Here is a 21,801-nt window from a genome sequence, read left to right on the forward strand (position 1 = left end):
TGTGTCTACAGTCAGACGGACGAAGGACAGACAACCCAATTCCAGTAGACCCCCCTAACTTTGTTGTAGGGGTATAAAAATGTAGGTAGGTAGGGAACTTTAATAACAGTCCTCCCCTGAAAATTGTCAAAAAAAAATTCAGGGTAGCCACAAAAATACAGGGTCGGTAGTGTTGGTGGAAACAGAGGTATTTTTTTCAGCCTAATTTTGATGTAAATTGGAGTTTTATTTCTAGACCGACATGTACACTTACCTTTCATACACAGGTATAAGTGATGGGTTGGCTGTGAGGTGTGCCAGAAGATTTGACAGAACATCTAGTAAATGTAATGGTCGTTGAATTGTCTGCCAATAAGGATCCTGGAAAACATGTATTCAGGATTTAAACAAAAAGGCATCTCAACACGTAATAACATGGATATACACACTATCCTACCAAAACTGCAAAGAATTCAAAGCATCTGTAAATTTATTTTTTCAATGGAAAGAGACTTTATATACAACAGCATTGTCCCCATTAGCTTTTTTCATTGGAAAGAGACGTTGTATACATGTAATATACAACAGCATTGTCTCCATTAGCTTTTAAAAAATATCTCATTTCACTAAATGATATATTATAGAAGCATTTACATCTTCAGGGTTAACCAAAATCATGCCCTGTATTTTCTGATGAACCTATTAAGCAGAATTTTAACATTTCATTCTCAGAAATAAATTAGATTACTGCTTGACTGGAATATTATTTAATGCACAGGACTTACCCGAGACTTGAACATTCTGTCATAAATTTCTAACAGTTTTGGTGGAGGCACGCCAATCTCAAGGATCATCTCATACACCCAGGATGATGTGAAGTCTAACTCACAACTCCGCTGTTCTATATACTTCACCAGGAATGCTGAAAGGGCAGATACATGTAAATGTATTGTATAAACACAAACTTTAGTCAATTCATCACAATGATTGTACTTTTTACCTGCTATAGCAGCTGACCAAAGAAATTGCATACACCTATCATTTCAGCACTTGAAAAATAGATGATACGGTTAGCAAACATAATATCCAAGAAAAATAACCCTCCGCCTCAAATCTTTCAAGTGATAAAGAAATTTCTCATCATTTTTAAGCCAACCAATTAGCGAAAGATTTCACGATCAAAATATAAATATACTTTCACGCAAAATCATACGAAATGCCTCAATGTTTCTAAATATCACAGCCTGGAGTGATGAAGCTTGTCAAGTCTGTTTATAACATTAGCATTTTAAGTATAAATCACACAGCCTCTCCCACCTAAGGGGAAGTATCGTTCTATAAATCACACAGCCTCTCTTATCAAAGGGGAAGTATCGTTCTATAAATCACACAGACTCTCCCACCTAAGGAGAAGATCATACTGTAAATAACACAGCCTCTCCTACCTAAGGGGAAGTATCGTTCTATAAATCACACAGACTCTCCTACCTTAGGTGAAGTATAGTTCTATAAATCACACAGACTCTCCCACCTAAGGGGAAGATCATACTATAAATAACACAGCCTCTCCTACCTAAGGGGAAGTATCGTTCTATAAATCACACAGACTCTCCTACCTAAGGGGAAGTATAGTTCTATAAATCACACAGCCTCTCCTACCTAAGGGGAAGTATAGTTCTATAAATCACACAGCCTCTCCTACCTAAGGGGAAGTATAGTTCTATAAATCACACAGACTCTCCCACCTAAGGGGAAGATCATACTATAAATAACACAGCCTCTCCTACCTAAGGGGAAGTATCGTTCTATAAATCACACAGCCTCTCCTACCTAAGGGGAAGTATAGATCTATAAATAACACAGCCTCTCCTACCTAAGGGGAAGTATCGTTCTATAAATCACACAGCCTCTCCCACCTAAGGGGAAGCATCATACTGTCAATCACAGCCTCTCCCACCTAAGGGGAAGTATCGTTCTATAAATCACACAGCCTCTCCTACCTAAGGGGAAGATCATGCTGTAAATCACACAGCCTCTCCCACCTAAGGAGAAGATCATACTGTAAATCACACAGCCTCTCCTACCTAAGGGGAAGTATCGTTCTATAAATCACAGCCTCTCCTACCTAAGGGGAAGTATAGTTCTATAAATCACACAGCCTCTCCCACCTAAGGGGAAGCATCATACTGTCAATCACAGCCTCTCCCACCTAAGGGGAAGTATCGTTCTATAAATCACACAGCCTCTCCTACCTAAGGGGAAGATCATACTGTAAATCACACAGCCTCTCCCACCAAAGGAGAAGATCATACTGTAAATCACACAGCCTCTCCTACCTAAGGGGAAGTATCGTTCTATAAATCACAGCCTCTCCTACCTAAGGGGAAATATAGTTGTATAAATCACAGCCTCTCCTACCTAAGGGGAAGTATCGTTCTATAAATCACACAGCCTCTCCTACCTAAGGGGAAGTATCATTCTATAAATCACACAGCCTCTCCTACCTAAGGGGAAGTATCGTTCTATAAATCACACAGCCTCTCCCACCTAAGGGGAAGTATCGTTCTATAAATCATACAGCCTCTCCTACCTAAGGGGAAGTATCGTTCTATAAATCATACAGCCTCTCCTACCTAAGGGGAAGTATCGTACTGTAAATCACAGCCTCTCCTACCTAAGGGGAAGTATCGTTCTATAAATCACACAGCCTCTCCTACCTAAGGGGAAGTATAGTTCTATAAATCACACAGCCTCTCCCACCTAAGGATAAGTATAGTTCTATAAATCACACAGCCTCTCCTACCTAAGGGGAAGATCATACTGTAAACCACACAGCCTCTCCTACCTAAGGGGAAGTATCGTTCTATAAATCACACAGCCTCTCCCACCTAAGGAGAAGTATCGTTCTATAAATCGTACAGCCTCTCCTACCTAAGGGGAAGATCATACTGTAAATCACACAGCCTCTCCTACCTAAGGAGAAGATCATACTGTAAATCACACAGCCTCTCCTACATAAGGGGAAGTATAGTTCTATAAATCACACAGCCTCTCCTACCTAAGGGGAAGTATCGTTCTATAAATCACACAGCCTCTCCTACCTAAGGGGAAGATCATACTGTAAATCACACAGCCTCTCCTACCTAAGTGGAAGTATAGTTCTATAAATCACATAGCCTCTCCTACCTAAGGGGAAGTATCGTTCTATAAATCACACAGCCTCTCCCACCTAAGGGGAAGTATCATTCTATAAATCACACAGCCTCTCCTACCTAAGGGGAAGTATCGTTCTATAAATCACACAGCCTCTCCTACCTAAGGGGAAGATCATACTGTAAATCACACAGCCTCTCCTACCTAAGGGGAAGTATCATTCTATAAATCACACAGCCTCTCCTACCTAAGGGGAAGTATCGTTCTATAAATCACAGCCTCTCCCACATAAGGGGAAGTATAGTTCTATAAATCATACAGCCTCTCCCACATAAGGGGAAGTATAGTTCTATAAATCATACAGCCTCTCCTACCTAAGGGGAAGTATCGTTCTATAAATCACACAGCCTCTCCTACCTAAGGGGAAGTATCGTTCTATAAATCACACAGCCTCTCCTACCTAAGGGGAAGTATCGTTCTATAAATCACACAGCCTCTCCTACCTTAGGGGAAGTATCGTTCTATAAATCACACAGCCTCTCCTACCTAAGGGGAAGATCATACTGTAAACCACAGCCTCTCCTACCTAAGGAGAAGATCATACTGTAAATCACACAGCCCCTCCTACCTAAGGGGAAGTATCGTTCTATAAATCACACAGCCTCTCCTACCTAAGGGGAAGTATCGTTCCGTCTTTATATACTGCTTTCCAATAGGTTCCATCTTGTTCCTGATATTTGTGATTCTCATCGGAGTGGCCATACCCATGGTAGCTTCCACTTCTGGAAAAGGAAAAAAGGCTTTTGAAGTGTACAGTGTAAATTACAATCTAGTATTAAGGCAGAGTTTCACTTGCCATCAACCAAAAATCTATAGTACAATCTGTTTAGCGTGAAGTACATTATCTTACTTTCAGAACCATAGCTTGAATACATACCCTTATCAATGATGCTCTGCCAGAGATTTTCTACTAAAGCTGCATCAAACAACCCAGCACAGTGAATAATGGCTAATTTACACTCGGACAGGTCATATTTGTCTGCAAACTCCTCGTATAACTGGAACACAAATACAAATTATTCAATATGGTGAGACACCCTGCATGCAGATATTGGCAATGTTGCCCAGGTGAAACTTTATGAAATATGCACCAGAAAAGCTGACAAATGAAATGAGAGAAACAGTGTACCAGATAAATTCAAATCCACTCCAGGAGTACTGTTGAGAGGAACAAAGTAAATCAAATATATTAGCTACAATAATAGTTATACATTCATACACAGAGGTCTGAAGCAGGAAAAAAATAAGCACATTTTCCAACATAAAACCACTGACTCAGATTTTTGAAATTTTAGGCAATTTGACCCTTTTTGGCCCCGCCTCTCTGTCCCTTTGGGGTCGGGACCATATAATACACAATTTTGGTTGACATTTGGCTACGGAAGCTTCCTTCTAAATTTCATTGAATCTGGTTCAGCAGTTTTGGAGAAGAAGATGTAAAATGTTTATGGACGGACGACGACGGACAAAAGGCGATTAGAATAAGTCACTTGAGGCTTTGTGTCAGGCGACGTAAAAAGGTAAACAAAACACTACAGATTTAATGGTTAGCAAAATAATTTATTCAAATTTTTTGTTAACCATTTAGGATTAAAACAACCTATGCACCCATATAAACAAAGGAATTAATAATTGATTGATAGCCACAAACCACGGGTAAAAAACAATCAAAGTACTGAAAGTACTGAAGACACAAACGAAAACAAATTATTTTAACTGCTTTTGTTTAGTGGGGACATGGTCAACTTTGTATGGAACATCACCAATACCTGATTAGGACTAGGACAAAATATTGGCAAGAAAAGAAATTCATATCTACTTTTGATTGCAAGTGCGTCTTGGCAGCTTATTTTCAGAATAGGTACTCGGGTAATCTTATTTGACATCTTCAATGGGTTAATGTATACGTAGTTGTAGATGTAATATGAAGGTCCTAGATTACCTGTAAAATTAATGAGGCCTTTCTTTTCAAACTTTTGAGGATCCCATGCCTATAAGCGCTTCACAAATTATCATTATCATTAGCATTTGAAAAAATATTTATACATTTGATGTAGCGCCCCATCTAGCTACCAGCTTTTAGATAAGAGAGAGCTCAGGTTAAAAACATTTGTGTGATTGTTTTAGGATTTTATCGTGTGTGCGAGCCCTGGTTTGAATGATGTTATGTCAAGGTTTTGAATGATATTTTGTGGCAGATTGTTCTATCCCTTCAGTGCCTTCTGTAAAATAGCGATAACAAACTTCAATTGTCAAAATACAATATGGCTGCCTGTCGGCCATGTTGTTTTCCGATTAGTCTCAAAATGCAATATCCATAACTAGGCACCGAGGGGAACCTACATATAAAATTTGAGAAAGATCCCTTTAGCACTTTCTGAGAAATAGTGATAACAAACTTCAATTGTCCAAATCCAAGATGGCTGCCTGTCGGCCATATTGTTTTCCGATTGGTCTCAAAATGCAATATGCATAATTAATGTAAGCACCAAGAGGAACCTACATATGAAATTTGAGAAAGATCAATTCAGTGCTTTCTGAGAAATAGCAATAACAAACTTCAATTGTCAAAACCTAAGATGGCTGCCTGTCGGCCATATTGTTTTCCGATTGGTCTCAAAATGCATTATGCATAACCACCCACCAAGGGAAACCTACATATCAAATTTTAGAAAGATCCCTTCAGCACTTTTTGAGAAATTGCGATAACAAACTTCAATTGTCCAAATCCAAGATGGCTGCCTGTCGGCCATGTTGTTTTCCGATTAGTCTCAAAACGCAATATGCATAACTAGGCACCGAGGGGAACCTACTTATGAAATTTGAAAAAGATCCCGTCAACACTTTCTGAGAATTAGTGATAACAAACTTCAATTGACAAAATCAAAGATGGCTGCCTATCGGCCTTATTGTTTTCCGATTGGTCTCAAAATGCAATATGCATAACTAATGTTAGCACCAAGAGGAACCTACATATGAAATTTGAGAAAGATCAATTCAGTGCTTTCTGAGAAATAGCAATAACAAACTTCAATTGTCAAAACCTAAGATGGCTGCCTGTCGGCCATATTGTTTTCCAATTGGTCTCAAAATGCAATATGCATAACTAGAAACCAAGAGAAACCTATGAAATTTTAGGATCCCTTCAGTACTTTGAGAAATAGCGATAACAAGAATTGTTTACGGATGGAGGGACGGACGGACCACGGACGCAGGGCGATTTGAATAGCCCACCATCTGATGATGGTGGGTTAAAAACACCTGGGTCTGATAAACAGACTCTGGAAGCGTAGAATGCGGATGTAGACAGGGCAGGGTATACCATCACGACGGGCACATTAAACTAAGCACTATATTCAAAACTTAGAATTACATGCTCATATCAGCTCAGACTTGAGACAGTTTCTTAAGAGTGAACATGATTTTCATATAGCACTCTACGTTATATGTTTACACTCCATACTGTGTAGCTACAAATCATCTATACAACAAAAACACATTCATTCACATGTACAGTTCAAATCAATTTGAAGTGGAATTTTGTTTTTCACTTATGTACATTGCATCAAATATTCTCCGCAATAGTATATGTACCATATACATAACTGTAACTGCATGATACATATATATATGTATGTATGGTATATATATCATGTTAATTAATGTTAGTGAGATGTGAATGTAGCTATATGTATTGATATCATCGATTTCAAAATCAGAGGTTTTTTTTTAATCTGCAGCATCTGTCAGATGAAAATGTAGTTCGAATGCCCAAACTGGATGAACTGTACATGTAGTAGCATTCTTCAAAGTCCATTATGAATGCTTTTCATACAAATGTATTTCTTTCAATTGTTCATGTGTTTAAATTATTAGAACACTGAAGTAATTTTTATTTTCATAAAAATGGAAGTACTGCTTATCTTTAAAACTAAATTGGATATTGATAAGATAAATTTGCCAAAATGTTAAAAATCAAACCTTATTAAGTAGAATCTAAACAGTTGTAAATGGCTAAGCCCACTATTCTTAACAACAAAATTACTTATTTTGATTCTCTGTCAAATATAATCAGGTTACTTGAAGACTTTGTCAGAAAAGTTAACACATATATACATTATTAATAGTTGCTTTAATTAAATTAATCTGAATTTGAACATTAAACCGACTTAACAATTTAAATGAAAAAAATGTGTTTTCACCATTTACCATAATTGACAAGAAGAAAATAATTATTTAACTCAACCTATGATATAGTATGTAACAGTCATCAAGACAATACTATTATCTTTAGTCATGCCAAGTTATTTCACAATAGGATATATGCACAACACAAAAAAGTTTTACAAATTTTTGTTGTTTAGAAGAATAATGAACTTAGTAATTTTTGCTGTTCTTCTCAAATAATATGTACTAGTGTTGTAAAGAAAAAAAGATTAAATAATAATAATAAATCTAAGTGATAATAAATTATTTGCATTGATTTATCAATACTTTACTGTGCATTAGTTTAAAGGTTAATTTAATTCAGAAGCTGAAATGATTTAAGACAGAAAAAACCGCAGATGTAGGAATATAACATTTCCACTGCCTTTAAATATCTCTGGTTAAATTTAGCAATCAGTACATTTCCATGAAAAATGGTGTTTTCTAAAGAGTTACTGCCCTTTAACCGTCCCTGAAGCGTTCAAAACTCCACCAAACATAATAAAGGTCTATGTAGATGTACATCGTAGACCCCTTTCTTTTTTATAATATGCTTCGACTGTTATGTAATATTTCAAATGATAATGATAGATCATTTTCTATTTTTTTTAAACCATCACGAATATTAGAAAAAAAGAATCAGTCGCTATAATTAGAGATGAAATTTTCAGTGACGTCTACATCTGCATGCAGACAGCCACGTTCATGCGGTACGCGTTCTGTAAACGAAAAACTTCATGTGCATTACGTAGGATATAATCAATAGATCCGAAGTCAATATTAATATTCACAAGTCCATTTGACATTTCGAAACCCTATTCAGTGAGAATTTATTTAACTTTTTATTTGCAAACATGCGTATGGTACTCGACTGCCGTTGTTGTGATATTGTCATGATGAATAGACAACTTTTTTTCTTTCGTAAAAAAAACATCTATATAATCTAACCATCTGCAGACTACATCAATCACATGCAAGTTAATATTTCAGTGAGAAAATGACATTCAAAGTTGGGTTTGATCACCTACTCTTTCTTTTATTATTGTTTACATTACTGAAAGATGGCGGACAAAATCGGATGCTGGATGAGTGATTTTTCAATGTACAAAATAACAACAATATTCCGACGAAACTTTATCAATATTATAACCCATTCAGTAACATGCCACCAAAGAAAAAAAACACATAGATGTCGATGACGAAAATTCAGCGTGATGTTAGTAGATTTTTCTTCCGGGTCACAGGTAAGCAGCAATATGGCGCCAGCGAAAAGTCGATTGTATCATTCCGCGTGAAATCTAATGCGTTCAACGCGGAAAAATATTCTTACGTATCATCGACAGAACATACTTAAATTAAATACTTTGAAAACTATCTATTTGTGAGGTTCTGTTGTTTTGTCATATATCTAACCAAACTGCAGTGTTGCATTTGACTCCGTAAGTCACGGGACTATTTTTTTTTTGCGATAGAATATGATTGTGAAGTGGCAGTGGAAGTTGTGTCAGAGCGAACGAAAATGCCAAAAAAAAAAAACATTGTCCTGTCAGCTTTTAAAATACAACAAAACAAAAGGTGATTTTTTTTAATAGCTGAACTTCACTGTATGTCATTTTTTATCGTGAAGTTAAACAAATATTTACTGCATAACATTACGGAGTTACTGTAAAGCAACGTTTAGATTGGCCAACAGCAGTATCCGCCAGAGCCCTCAAAAGCGCTGACATAGACTCAAACTTACGTTTGTGTCTACGTTTGTGTCAACAAAACAAAAGGTAATTTTTTTATAGCTGAACTTTACTATATGTCATTTTTTATCGTGAATATTTACGATATTTACAAATATTTACTGCATAGCATTACAGAGTTACTGTAAAGCAACGGTTAGATTGGCCAAGGCAGTATCCGCCAGAGGGCATCGTAGATTTTGTCAGCTACACCTCAAAAGCGCTGACATAGACTCAAACTTACGTTTGTGTCAAAAACTAGGCTTCGTTAACAGCGATATAGCTGACCGGTCACAATCAGTCCATCAGACTGAAGTCATGATTTTTACCTGAGACAACGTGAGGCCTGGATGTTCGACTCACAAAGGAAATTTTGGTATACTTTAGAAGGGACAGACCAAAAAATACATTTGACACAATCACAGTATTCAATTCCTGTTCAAAACATCTGTGTTTAATTTCCTAAGATAAAGAAGATCAAACTTCGGACCCAAACAAACCATTAGACTCATCTGATGGTATTTGATTCAAGTGTGTTAAACATGAGTTTTACTTTATATACCTAAACCTAAAATTTTTCAATGTTTTCAATTTCAAAGCAACTAAAATCAGTGCATCAATACCAAAACTGCTGAAAGTGCAGCCTGCTTACCAGTGTTAGATCTAGGAGATCGGAATCTAGTCGACCCAAGGCTTCAGTGATACTCTGATGGTTACGATCCCTTCTTTTACTCAAGGCATTCTGAACCTGAAGCTGAAGTCTGCCAACCTATAAGGTAAAGACAACATATACATTCACTCTTGAAAACTATAAAAGCTGAAGTTAGTAATATCTGAAGAATCTTAGAAAGTTTTTAATACTATTTATTTTGCTTTCACATTACAACCATTTCTGTACCCAGAATATTGGTGCACCATTACATGTCTCACCTCCATCTTCTCCTCAAGTTCATGCAGGAATTCACCCTCAGCAGCAGAGCTGGTGCGAGATGTTGAACTTTTGGCACACATGATCGCTCTGGACAGATACTCTATCCTTTGTTGGAGTCTTACATCCGTTCTAAAACATAAGCATTATCACATCAGCACACTCTTTAGATCAGTGTTGATCTACTGTTTCTCTATTTAATGTTTTTCATCAAAGTATGAATCTTGCAAATATCTGTCATCTTACCCATGTCTTTCTGCTAATCTAGACAGTATTTTGGCAGCTGCAGGGAAGTTACGACTTTTTTCATAGTATTTCCACAACATGTCTAATGCTCCTACAGCTTCTGACTGGTAACCGGTCTTCCTTTTCAGGTAAGGTTCCATAAATGGTGACTGAATCTAAAAACAAATATACATACATATTAAATCAAATTTAATCTGATCATGAAGCTGATTTTCCAGAAACATAAAAAAAAATCCTTCACTGTTTACCTTTGAGAGAAAGCTTGGATTGATTCAAGTATTAAATACTAAACATATGAGGTAAAATAAACAAAATTTTACACTTAATCTCAGATTACCTAAACTTGTATATACAGTAGTTGTGATTCAAAACACTAGAACTAAGAACTTAGTGAATTCTGAGAATCTATGTTCCTATACTCTAGAAGACCAACATCTTACCTCCAGCAGTTTTTCTGTCTGGTTCATGCTGTACAACCAATCATACAGAGCTACATGGAACAGTTCATCATCACTCTTCAGGGCCAGCCGGAATATGTCAGATTTCTGTGGGGATACATTACATTAGTTCTAATTATACAGATTACAGACAAAATATCACTCCACACGGCCAGCCAGAATATATCAGTCTTCTGTGTGACGTAATTAAATATCTGCCCGATCATACTGATTACTGACACAATATCACTCTTCACGGCCAATCTGAATACAGTCAAACCTGCTCTAACGACCGCCTGTATATAATGACCTCCTGTCTATAACGACCTATTTTAAGATTCCCCATGATATTTTACTATATAACGACCCTCTGTATAACGACCACCTGTCTAATGTGACTAACGACCAGTGATTTTGGAACGGCGGTCGCTCATTTGTTTTCTATAGCGACCGATTTCTGTCAGCCATCTTCTGCTCTCGGCAGTAATCCCTCATTAAATCCCCGAAAAATTCAGACACATTGACCCTGGCCTGATTGTAAAAGACCCCCACAACACTGGCCTGATTATACAAATGTATAAACAAAAGACCCCTACCACCTGTTAGCCTATAATTACTGTAGCTGCCCTGGCCTGGGGCTCGGAGCAGTTGGATCACCATGTGTTGATGTGTTACATTACAACTGTGCATTGGTGGCTTCAATTGACACGGTCAGTTAATTTTGTGATTACAACTAGGATACACCACTACAAGAACAAACACTGGTTATATCTGTCAACAAGAGTTATGTATGTTAATTCTTTGGGTGTAATGAAATACCTGCTTGATTATACTGAATACTGATATCAATAAACAAATTGAAGTTGAATAACATCTTGCAGAGCAAGCAGCTGAATGATTATAATAGCATTGAAAATGATTTGTAGGCAAGAGCCGAAATATCTGTAGCTCCAAATTTGACCAACACCTGTATATAACTGAAAGGACATCTATTTCACATCAAATAAATTTTTGCAACAAAATTAATGAAAAGTACAACTTGTTCTGTTTTTGGTGGGGGGTTAACATCCTCCCAACACCCAGGGTCATATGAAGATGACAAGTACAACCTGTATGTTCCAATGAAATAATTATTGTGATGACATCATGGGGTAACTTACAAACTGATCAGCCTCCTGGGGGGAGAGTCTACTGGGATCAGGGGTGGGTGGTGGCCCAGGAACCTTTGGTGCCTGTGGGAAGGAGGTGCTTGTCGTGGATAGGAAACCCAGTGTCCCGGTGATACAGTTATAACACTCCATCCTGTAACATCAATATCAATGACCTATTACAATTAACCTTGCTGATTTCTGCTTAATAATAAATGAACAATTGTAATTTATTTTAAATTAAATTAGACAATTTAAGTTTGTATGATTGCATATTATACTACTGTTCACTATTTTAGATGGCTAAATTTATTTCCATTGTGCCATTTTTGAAAGTTTGTTTGATATTACACAGTAGAAGTTTTTGTGATGATTCTGTTTTTCCAAGGATGTTCCACAACTAACCTAGACATGTAAGCTGACATGCCCTGTAGATCCTCTGGGGGCTCACCACTCCTGTAGAAATGAAGGGCCAGATGCTGGGGATCTCGTTTATGTGCAAGGGTCAGACAGAGGTCGACAATTCCATCATAGTAATGAACATTGGCAAACTGGCTACATACAACAGTCAGCTGGAGGGGTTGTGACACTTCCTTATATAGCTGAAGAAGAAACAGCTCAGGTTACATTTTCTATCACAATTAAGCATACAACTCAATTTTTCAAATTCTTTCTTGAGGAAGCATGGCCGATAGTAATAATTCTTGGGAGTAATCACTACATAATGAAGAATGATGTAAGCCAAAATTGAATGTGAAAAAAAGGTTATAAGTCTCTTCCAAAATAAATTCATATTTTGCAAGCACCACTGACAATGCAGATTTTCAATATTAAAGCTATTGTTCCAAACATTTTAAGTACTAAATGTAAACTGAAAATACAAATGTCAATGATTATAGTAAAATAATTTTTGAAATGGGAGTGAAAGAATCAACAAAATACTTGTAAATGTTATTGCTTTTAATTTGGTATATCAATGATTATTTTGATATTTTACTCCTCTAGTTCTGGTTTTACCTTCAGTGCTTCTCCAAGCTGTCGTTTCCTTTCAGCTTGATTCTGATTCACTCGGGCGGCTTGCAACAATTCACTAGCCTATAAAATGAGATATTTTTATGTCCCGTTATTTGTGGCTTGAAACAATTCACTAGCCTATAAAATAAGATATTTTATGTCCCGTTATTTGTTATCAGAGTAGACTGCTTTAGACAGTCGTGCACTAACACCTGATTTCTCGTGAGGGCTGATTACCATTACACACAGAGCAAGTTTTAATTTTATGTAGGATTATGTCTTAGCTATTGTCAGAAAGCTTGACAAACAGAAAATGTAAAACATTCTTTGCAAAAAGTGTTCATATTTCTTTACATCTATACCCAGTACATTAACAAAGTATGATTCTACAGAATAAGATTAAATAAAAGACATACCTTTGAACAAGTTGCATCATCACTGCTGTACAAAGATGGACAAATTTCTCGTAGTTTGTTGTTGATAGCATCTATTGTTGCATTGTCATCAAGGTAACGATTGATGAGGCAAGTTATCAAAGAGCTGCAGATCTATTAAAGAAAAGAAATAAACTATCAGCATCAATGTAAGTTTTTATGTGGTTTTTTCTATCAATACATGTATCTGAGTGATTCTGAATCTCTGTATGACAACTTCATTAAACATTGCTGAGTACTTACATCTTTGCCACTGATTACAAGATGTTTGAACATCATTGTTCGCAATTGATTCTGCTGGTCCTGAAATACACCAAGATAAATATATAAGTGCTTGCATAGTCAATATGACCAAAAATCCATCCATTTAAAAAGTGCAAATGTTATTTAAATGTGCTAAAGATTGATGCCCAACAAGAATATTCTCAGGATCATCTGAGTAAAACAAAAACATTTCTATTTCATATAAAAGACTACTGAAAAGTTTCTTTTTTTTCCTTATCTGGACTAAGAAATCTGATCAGAAGAATCTAGATAATTCAATAATGTTTCCCTGTTAGAAGAATTTTACCATTATGGCTTCAAACAATCAGAACACAGAGGCCATTTCCACATTTATTTCTATTAAAAGATGGAGTTTGGTGAGAATATGAAAGTTGAAACAAAAACAAACCTTTGATAACTGACTGGCGACTATGTGAAACTGGTGGTCAACAAGAATCTTCAGGAGACCTAATACCTCCTCAATACGATGGATAAGATCTTGAATGTGTTGCAGGGAAATTTTCTCCATCTTCTGGGCCTCTCCTAGAAAACATAGGCAAAATGGTAAAACAAATGACAGTTCAGTGGAGACTAGACTCATGCGACTACAGTACAACCAGCCTCGTGGAGACCAGCCTCATAAGTTTACAATACCAATACCAGCCTGGTGTAGACCAGACTCAGAGGGATATGGTACCACACCAACTGGTGGAGACCAGACTCAGGAGGGCATGGTACCACACCAACTGGTGGAGACTAGACTCATGAGGCCACAGCACCACCAGCCTCGTGGAGACCAGCCTCATTAGATTACAGTACCAATACCAGCCTGGTGTAGACCAGACTCAGGAGGGTATGATACAACACCAACTGGTGGAGACCAGACTCATGAGACAACAGTACCACCACCAACTGGTGGAGACCAGACTCAGGAGGGCATGGTACCACCACCAACCTGGTGGAGACCAGACTCAGGAGGGCATGGTACCACACCAACTGGTGGAGACTAGACTCATGAGGCCACAGTACCACCACCAATCTGGTGGAGACCAGACTCAGGAGGCCACAGTACCGCCACCAATCTGGTGGAGACCAGACTCATTAGATTACAGTACCACCACCAACCTGGTGGAGACTAGACTGATGGGACTACAGTACCACCACCAACCTGGTGGAGACTAGACTCATGAGGCCACAGTACCACCACCAATCTGGTGGAGACCAGACTCAGGAGGGCATGGTACCACACCAACTGGTGGAGACTTGACTCATGAGGCCACAGTACCACCACCAATCTGGTGGAGACCAGACTCAGGAGGCCACAGTACCACCACCAATCTGGTGGAGACTCGACTCAGGAGGGCACAGTACCACCACCAGCCTGGTGGAAACAAGACTGATGGGACTACAGTACCACCACCAACCTGGTGGAGACTAGACTCAGGAGGCCACAGTACCACCACCAGCCTGGTGGAGACAGACTCATGAGGCCACAGTACCACCACCAACCTGGTGGAGACCAGACTCAGGAGGGCATGGTACCACCACTAACCTGGTGGAGACTAGACTCATGAGGCCACAGTACCACCACCAACCTGGTGGAGACCAGACTCAGGAGGGCATGGTACCACCACCAACCTGGTGGAGACCAGACTCATGAGGCCACAGGACCACCACCAATCTGGTGGAGACCAGACTCATGAGGCCACAGTACCACCACCAACCTGGTGGAGACCAGACTCATGAGGCCACAGGACCACCACCAATCTGGTGGAGACCAGACTCATGAGGCCACAGTACCACCACCAACCTGGTGGAGACCAGACTCAGGAGGGCACAGTACCATCACCAACCTGGTGGAGACCAGACTCATGAGGCCAAGTATCACCACCAACCTGGTGGAGACCAGACTCAGGAGGGCATGGTACCACCACCAACCTGGTGGAGACCAGACTGATGGGACTACAGTACCACCACCAGCCTGGTGGAGACTAGACTCATGAGGCCACAGTACCACCACCAACCTGGTGGAGACCAGACTCATGAGGCTACAGTACCACCACCAACCTGGTGGAGACCAGACTCATGAGGCCACAGTACCACCACCAACCTGGTGGAGACCAGACTCAGGAGGGCATGGTACCACCACCAACCTGGTGGAGACTAGACTCATGAGGCTACAGTACCACCACCAACCTGGTGGAGACTAGACTCAGGAGGGCATGGTACCACCACCAACCTGGTGGAGACCAGACTCATGAGGCTACAGTACCACCACCAACCTGGTGGAGACCAGACTCATGAGGCTACAGTACCACCACCAACCTGGTGGAGACCAGACTCATGAGGCCACAGTACCACCACCAACCTGGTGGAGACCAGACTCAGGAGGGCATGGTACCACCACCAACCTGGTGGAGACTAGACTCATGAGGCTACAGTACCACCACCAACCTGGTGGAGACTAGACTCAGGAGGGCATGGTACCACCACCAACCTGGTGGAGACCAGACTCATGAGGCTACAGTACCACCACCAACCTGGTGGAGACTAGACTCAGGAGACTACAGTACCACCACCAACCTGGTGGAGACTAGACTCAGGAGACTACAGTACCACCACCAACCTGGTGGAGACTAGACTCAGGAGGGCACGGTACCACCACCAGCCTGGTGGAGACTAGACTCAGGAGACTACAGTACCACCACCAACCTGGTGGAGACTAGACTCAGGAGACTACAGTACCACCACCAACCTGATGGAGACCAGACTCATGAGGCTACAGTACCACCACCAACCTGGTGGAGACTAGACTCAGGAGACTACAGTACCACCACCAACCTGGTGGAGACTAGACTCAGGAGGGCACGGTACCACCACCAACCTGGTGGAGACCAGACTCAGGAGGGCACGGTACCACCACCAGCCTGGTGGAGACTAGACTCAGGAGACTACAGTACCACCACCAACCTGGTGGAGACTAGACTCAGGAGACTACAGTACCACCACCAACCTGGTGGAGACCAGACTCATGAGGCCACAGTACCACCACCAACCTGGTGGAGACCAGACTCAGGAGACTACAGTACCACCACCAGCCTGGTGGAGACTAGACTCAGGAGACTACAGTACCACCACCAACCTGGTGGAGACTAGACTCAGGAGACTACAGTACCACCACCAACCTGGTGGAGACCAGACTCAGGAGGCCACAGTACCACCACCAACCTGATGGAGACCAGACTCATGAGGCTACAGTACCACCACCAACCTGGTGGAGACTAGACTCAGGAGACTACAGTACCACCACCAACCTGGTGGAGACTAGACTCAGGAGGGCATGGTACCACCACCAACCTGGTGGAGACTAGACTCAGGAGACTACAGTACCACCACCAACCTGGTGGAGACTAGACTCAGGAGGGCACGGTACCACCACCAGCCTGGTGGAGACCAGACTCATGAGGCTACAGTACCACCACCAGCCTGGTGGAGACTAGACTCAGGAGACTACAGTACCACCACCAACCTGGTGGAGACTAGACCCGGGAGGCCACAGTACCACCACCAACCTGGTGGAGACTAGACTCAGGAGGGCACAGTACCACCACCAACCTGGTGGAGACCAGACTCATGAGGCTACAGTACCACCACCAACCTGGTGGAGACTAGACTCAGGAGGGCACAGTACCACCACCAACCTGGTGGAGACCAGACTCAGGAGACTACAGTACCACCACCAACCTGGTGGAGACTAGACTCAGGAGACTACAGTACCACCACCAACCTGGTGGAGACTAGACTCAGGAGACTACAGTACCACCACCAACCTGGTGGAGACTAGACTCAGGAGGGCACGGTACCACCACCAGCCTGGTGGAGACTAGACTCATGAGGCCACAGTACCACCACCAATCTGGTGGAGACAAGACTGATGGGACTACAGTACCATCACCAATCTGGTGGAGACCAGACTGATGGGACTACAGTACCACCACCAGCCTGGTGGAGACCAGACTCATGAGGCCACAGTACCAGCCTGGTGGAGACTAGACTCAGGAGGGCACAGTACCACCACCAACCTGGTGGAGACTAGACTCAGGAGGGCATGGGACCACAAACAGTCTGATGGAGATCACTCATTTAATAATCATACTTGATGCTTTGTCAACCTAACTGAATGTTACATTTAGGTACAGTTGCCTTATCTGACTTCAGTTTAACATTGTTCTGACAAAATGATCAAAAGTGAAATAAGAATTATGTTGAAGCCTGCTACACGATGATGATGACAGTAAAATATGAACACATCAATGTACATGATAAGGAACTTATCTTCTTGTATCAAATTTTACAATCTGAATTTGTATATTGATATTTCATTGTTTCTATTTAATCTGCATAAAGTTGTTTGTTTAACTGTATTGAGTTGTAATCTCTGTTCCTTAGACCTACTCAAATGTTAAAACATCCCAATTAGAATAATTTTCTCTGGCAAATATATAGTATAACAAGGTTGAAGCACTGTATTCATCCTGACTCCTTTATCTACTGGTGTTTATCATACAGTTGGTACCTCACCTTGAAGAGTTTTCCTCAGCTGATCATCGACAGGCCCCATCAGGTGTGAGGAAAAGGGCATTGGAGGCACGTTGCTGTATTAAAAATAGTTTATCATTTAAATACTTATTTATAGATAGTGTTATGATACAAAGTCAATAGTTTATTAATTAATTAAAACGGCTTCAATTTCAGAACATCAAATACTCATTCATTTTCAATGCCTTTCCATTGAACTTAAAAACAGTTTCAATTAATTAAATTGATAGTTTGGCTTTTTTGAAGCTAGAAGCCTCAGTAACTTGGAAAAATTCTAATTAAGTCCAATTAATTTTCATACTCTTGGCCAGAATATTTGCTTGAAACCAGTGCACAGTTTTGAGAAGAGATATTTCATAAAGCAAATCAGGCCATTTACAGTAAATTCCCCTTATATCACAATTGTGTTTTGATATTTTTTCATATTGTTTGCATGTCTTACCTTTCTGATGGCCCAGTCTCATATCTGGAATTGAAATCTACAAAATCAGAAAGTCCACGGATGTTCTCCAGGATTTGTGTTAACTCGTCAGTGGTGAAGGAACATGTAAGCTGAAACAGTGTTTGATAGCTATTAACTGAAAATTAAACACTTTTGTTTTCCTTTATGTTGAGGTTAAATGTCACAATCTGATTGAAATACAGATCATCATAATGATTATACACTATCTGAAAGGTGATCTGAACACGATCCCTTACCTGTCATCGTCAGATCTTCATACCGAAGTGTATAATGATGATCTGTATTTTAATCAGATTGTGAAATGTCTAAGTGACAAATTACATGATCAAATTGCACTTTAACAGACAAAACAATAATATTTTCATCAAACAATTTCACCACAAGTCTTGATTTCATACAGTGGAGCCATGATAATCCAGACAGCTCACCAAACTCTGATCAGGCATATAGCTTGATGGCATGGTATCATGGTGTGAATATGAACTATATCTGTCCAGGGTTCACAAGATATATTGTTAAGCAAGCTTTGCAAACTTTGCATGAAGAGTGTAAACATGCAGGAAAATAGCAATCTAGGTGATCTTTGGACAGGATGAAAGGTAACCGAATAAACAAGGGTCCTCAATGCATAATAGTAGTTCATTTTTTATGCAGAAACTGGTAAACTCACAAACAAAATCTACCCCGACATGTGGCTGGAGCTTTAATATCTTTATCATGTACGTAAGCAAGATTTTCATTTACATTCATTAACAAACAGTTTAATTTCCATTTTTTAAGCAAAATATTATATATTAAAAACTGCCTTATATTTTCAAAACTAAAAGTTGTGAAAATAAAAATAGGACTTTAACACATATACTTACATAGTTGAGCATCCCTTGAGGAGTACTGTATGGAAAGTCTGAGGCCACAGCAGTTTCCCATATACACCTGCAAAACAATAAAATAACACTCAATTAGTATACACTTTGATGTTATAGTCTGGTTTTCAACATGACTCAAATTATCATAATATATTCTGATCAGTTATCAGGAAAAACAGCTGCCTCATAAGATATGTCAATTATATGTAGCTTAGGAAAACATTGCAGTACATTATACTTGAAATGCTCAAGAAACAAACACTGTCTTTTGTAATCTATTAAGTTTAACAAATCCAGAATCACATTTCTTTCAATGACTAAACTATCTTATGTTGGTTTACCTCAAAATCCTTGACAGATAGAGGCAGATGCCATTGTGTTTGCCAGAAAAGAGGACATCTTGGCCAATGGTTGGCCCCTGGGTGAGTGAAGGGTGGAAGTATCCGTGGCCCATCCCTGGTGCTGGTGTAGAGGTCACAGTAGGATGCAGACCTATAACATATTTGTTTACTAGTTCATAACTTGGGTTTCCACCTCGAAACAATCGCTCACAAGGCATAGTCATTCTCTTATGCTCATTTGTATTTGAGTAGGAAGTCATTTTCTGTTCAAAGGGCATGCTTGCTTCCAATTTAAATTGTGTAACTTATGAACGTTTCTAAGTTACGAAGTTTTTGTGAAATGCATGGTTATTCATAAATCTGACTTACGCAAAGTTTGTAAGTTTAGAAGCTTTGTGAAACAATACCCTGAATATACAGTTTACAGCTAAGTATGAATATTTAAGATGTAATCATCACTTTTCATTTAATTTTCTTTGGAATTTGAGTAAAATCTCACTGAAGAAATACATTTTTTTATTACACATTAATGATTCAAAAAGTATGTGGCATGATACTTACCCGAGGGTCCAATATTGCTGGCCATTAGGGAGCGATCCATCCCCATTCCACTTCCTCCATAGTTATATTGAGCCTCTCCACCATACATAAAGAAGGCCATGGTGGCCCAGTTAGCAATCTAAAATACACATATTTTTAAAACAATTGATTCATGGAGTTTTGCAGAAATGTCATGGATAATGACATTGAGATGGTTGGCTTAAACAAACTTCTCAAGATAGTATTTTGACCAATCATAAAATTATATGAATAATGCTTACTCAGGTCTCTCCGGCTCTGTTTTCGTTCATTTTGTTCTTGCCCTTATCACGATAACTTTTCCTGTAATTTGTGACTAGACTTACCGGTTGGTCAGCTGCAAGGCGGGAACAGGCCAGAATCAGACAAGTGGCACAAGCTTGTTCAATCTACAACATCATAGACCCTTTAAATCATGCTATACGCATCAAACTAACAGATTTAGATTCTGCTATAAGCTTGTTCAATCTACAACATCATAGACCCTTTAAATCATGCTATACGCATCAAACTAACAGATTTAGATTCTGCTATAAGCTTGTTCACACTCCTGAAAATGTTTGCCACAATCAATTTTTTCCTCCAAAATGAGAGTAAAATCATTACAATAGCTAATATCAGTACACATCCTACTATACAAAGAAACAATGAGAAAATATTGACCTTACCGGTGAAAGGGGAAAATATTAACTTGCTAATAATTTCCAGGACACAGATTTTTCACAGAATATTTTCTAATTTGATAGAGTACTTATATCTTCCTCATTCCATTATCGTCATATTATATGTTTTTTCCACCAGCTAGATACCAGAGAAAAGGTGAAATTTACCCTGTGGAGCCTAAAGAATCCCTTCACTTCCTCAGCATCAGGTCCCTGGCAGTCTATCAAAAGCTGTCTCAGCTGATCAACTGGTCGTAACTTACTGAGGATGTGGCTCCCCTGTAAATACCATCACATTATAATCATTGATGTAGTGGATCAGGTACTTTATTTAGTAAAACAGCAAGTTGAAAATTAAATTGATAATTTAACAAAAATATAACACAAATACAACCTTTTTGGTGTACTCATGAATTGGCACTACTTGTGGTTAGAGAAAAAAATCAGCATGTTGTCTGATATTGCCTTTAGTTGTCAAAACGTTCTTATGATAAAACAATATTACTACTAAAGGAGGACTAATGTTCATCAAGGTAGTCTAGAAATTGTTGAAATTCTGATGAACCTACCATGGATACATGAGTATACAAGAGATCTCACTAGAAATCCAGGTAATATACTAAACAGGATGAGTCCAACACTGGTTCTTTGATCCAAATTTTAATACGGAGAACACTTTATTTAAATTTGGACCC

At 39.3% G+C, this 21,801-nt stretch overlaps 1 protein-coding gene across 1 annotated transcript in view; it reads right to left on the bottom strand.

Moving 5' to 3' along the window:
* Positions 1-21,801, bottom strand: part of LOC117325752 (nuclear pore complex protein Nup155-like) — a 32,744-nt gene that overhangs the window by 1,470 nt on the left and 9,473 nt on the right. The window contains exons 15-35 of the mRNA XM_033882191.1: positions 21,275-21,385; positions 20,771-20,833; positions 20,427-20,544; positions 19,866-20,016; positions 19,525-19,591; positions 18,638-18,747; positions 18,178-18,251; positions 14,006-14,139; positions 13,576-13,635; positions 13,315-13,446; positions 12,902-12,979; positions 12,290-12,486; positions 11,897-12,038; positions 10,740-10,844; positions 10,300-10,454; positions 10,056-10,185; positions 9,778-9,894; positions 4,070-4,190; positions 3,804-3,914; positions 765-901; positions 254-360 (exon numbers count right to left, since the gene is read on the bottom strand). Coding sequence (XP_033738082.1) covers positions 254-360; positions 765-901; positions 3,804-3,914; positions 4,070-4,190; positions 9,778-9,894; positions 10,056-10,185; positions 10,300-10,454; positions 10,740-10,844; positions 11,897-12,038; positions 12,290-12,486; positions 12,902-12,979; positions 13,315-13,446; positions 13,576-13,635; positions 14,006-14,139; positions 18,178-18,251; positions 18,638-18,747; positions 19,525-19,591; positions 19,866-20,016; positions 20,427-20,544; positions 20,771-20,833; positions 21,275-21,385 — 2,420 coding nt within the window. The remainder of the gene's footprint in view (positions 1-253; positions 361-764; positions 902-3,803; positions 3,915-4,069; positions 4,191-9,777; positions 9,895-10,055; positions 10,186-10,299; positions 10,455-10,739; positions 10,845-11,896; positions 12,039-12,289; positions 12,487-12,901; positions 12,980-13,314; positions 13,447-13,575; positions 13,636-14,005; positions 14,140-18,177; positions 18,252-18,637; positions 18,748-19,524; positions 19,592-19,865; positions 20,017-20,426; positions 20,545-20,770; positions 20,834-21,274; positions 21,386-21,801) is intronic.

This window comes from Pecten maximus, chromosome 4 (assembly GCF_902652985.1).
Source record: "Pecten maximus chromosome 4, xPecMax1.1, whole genome shotgun sequence".
Taxonomy (NCBI): domain Eukaryota; kingdom Metazoa; phylum Mollusca; class Bivalvia; order Pectinida; family Pectinidae; genus Pecten; species Pecten maximus.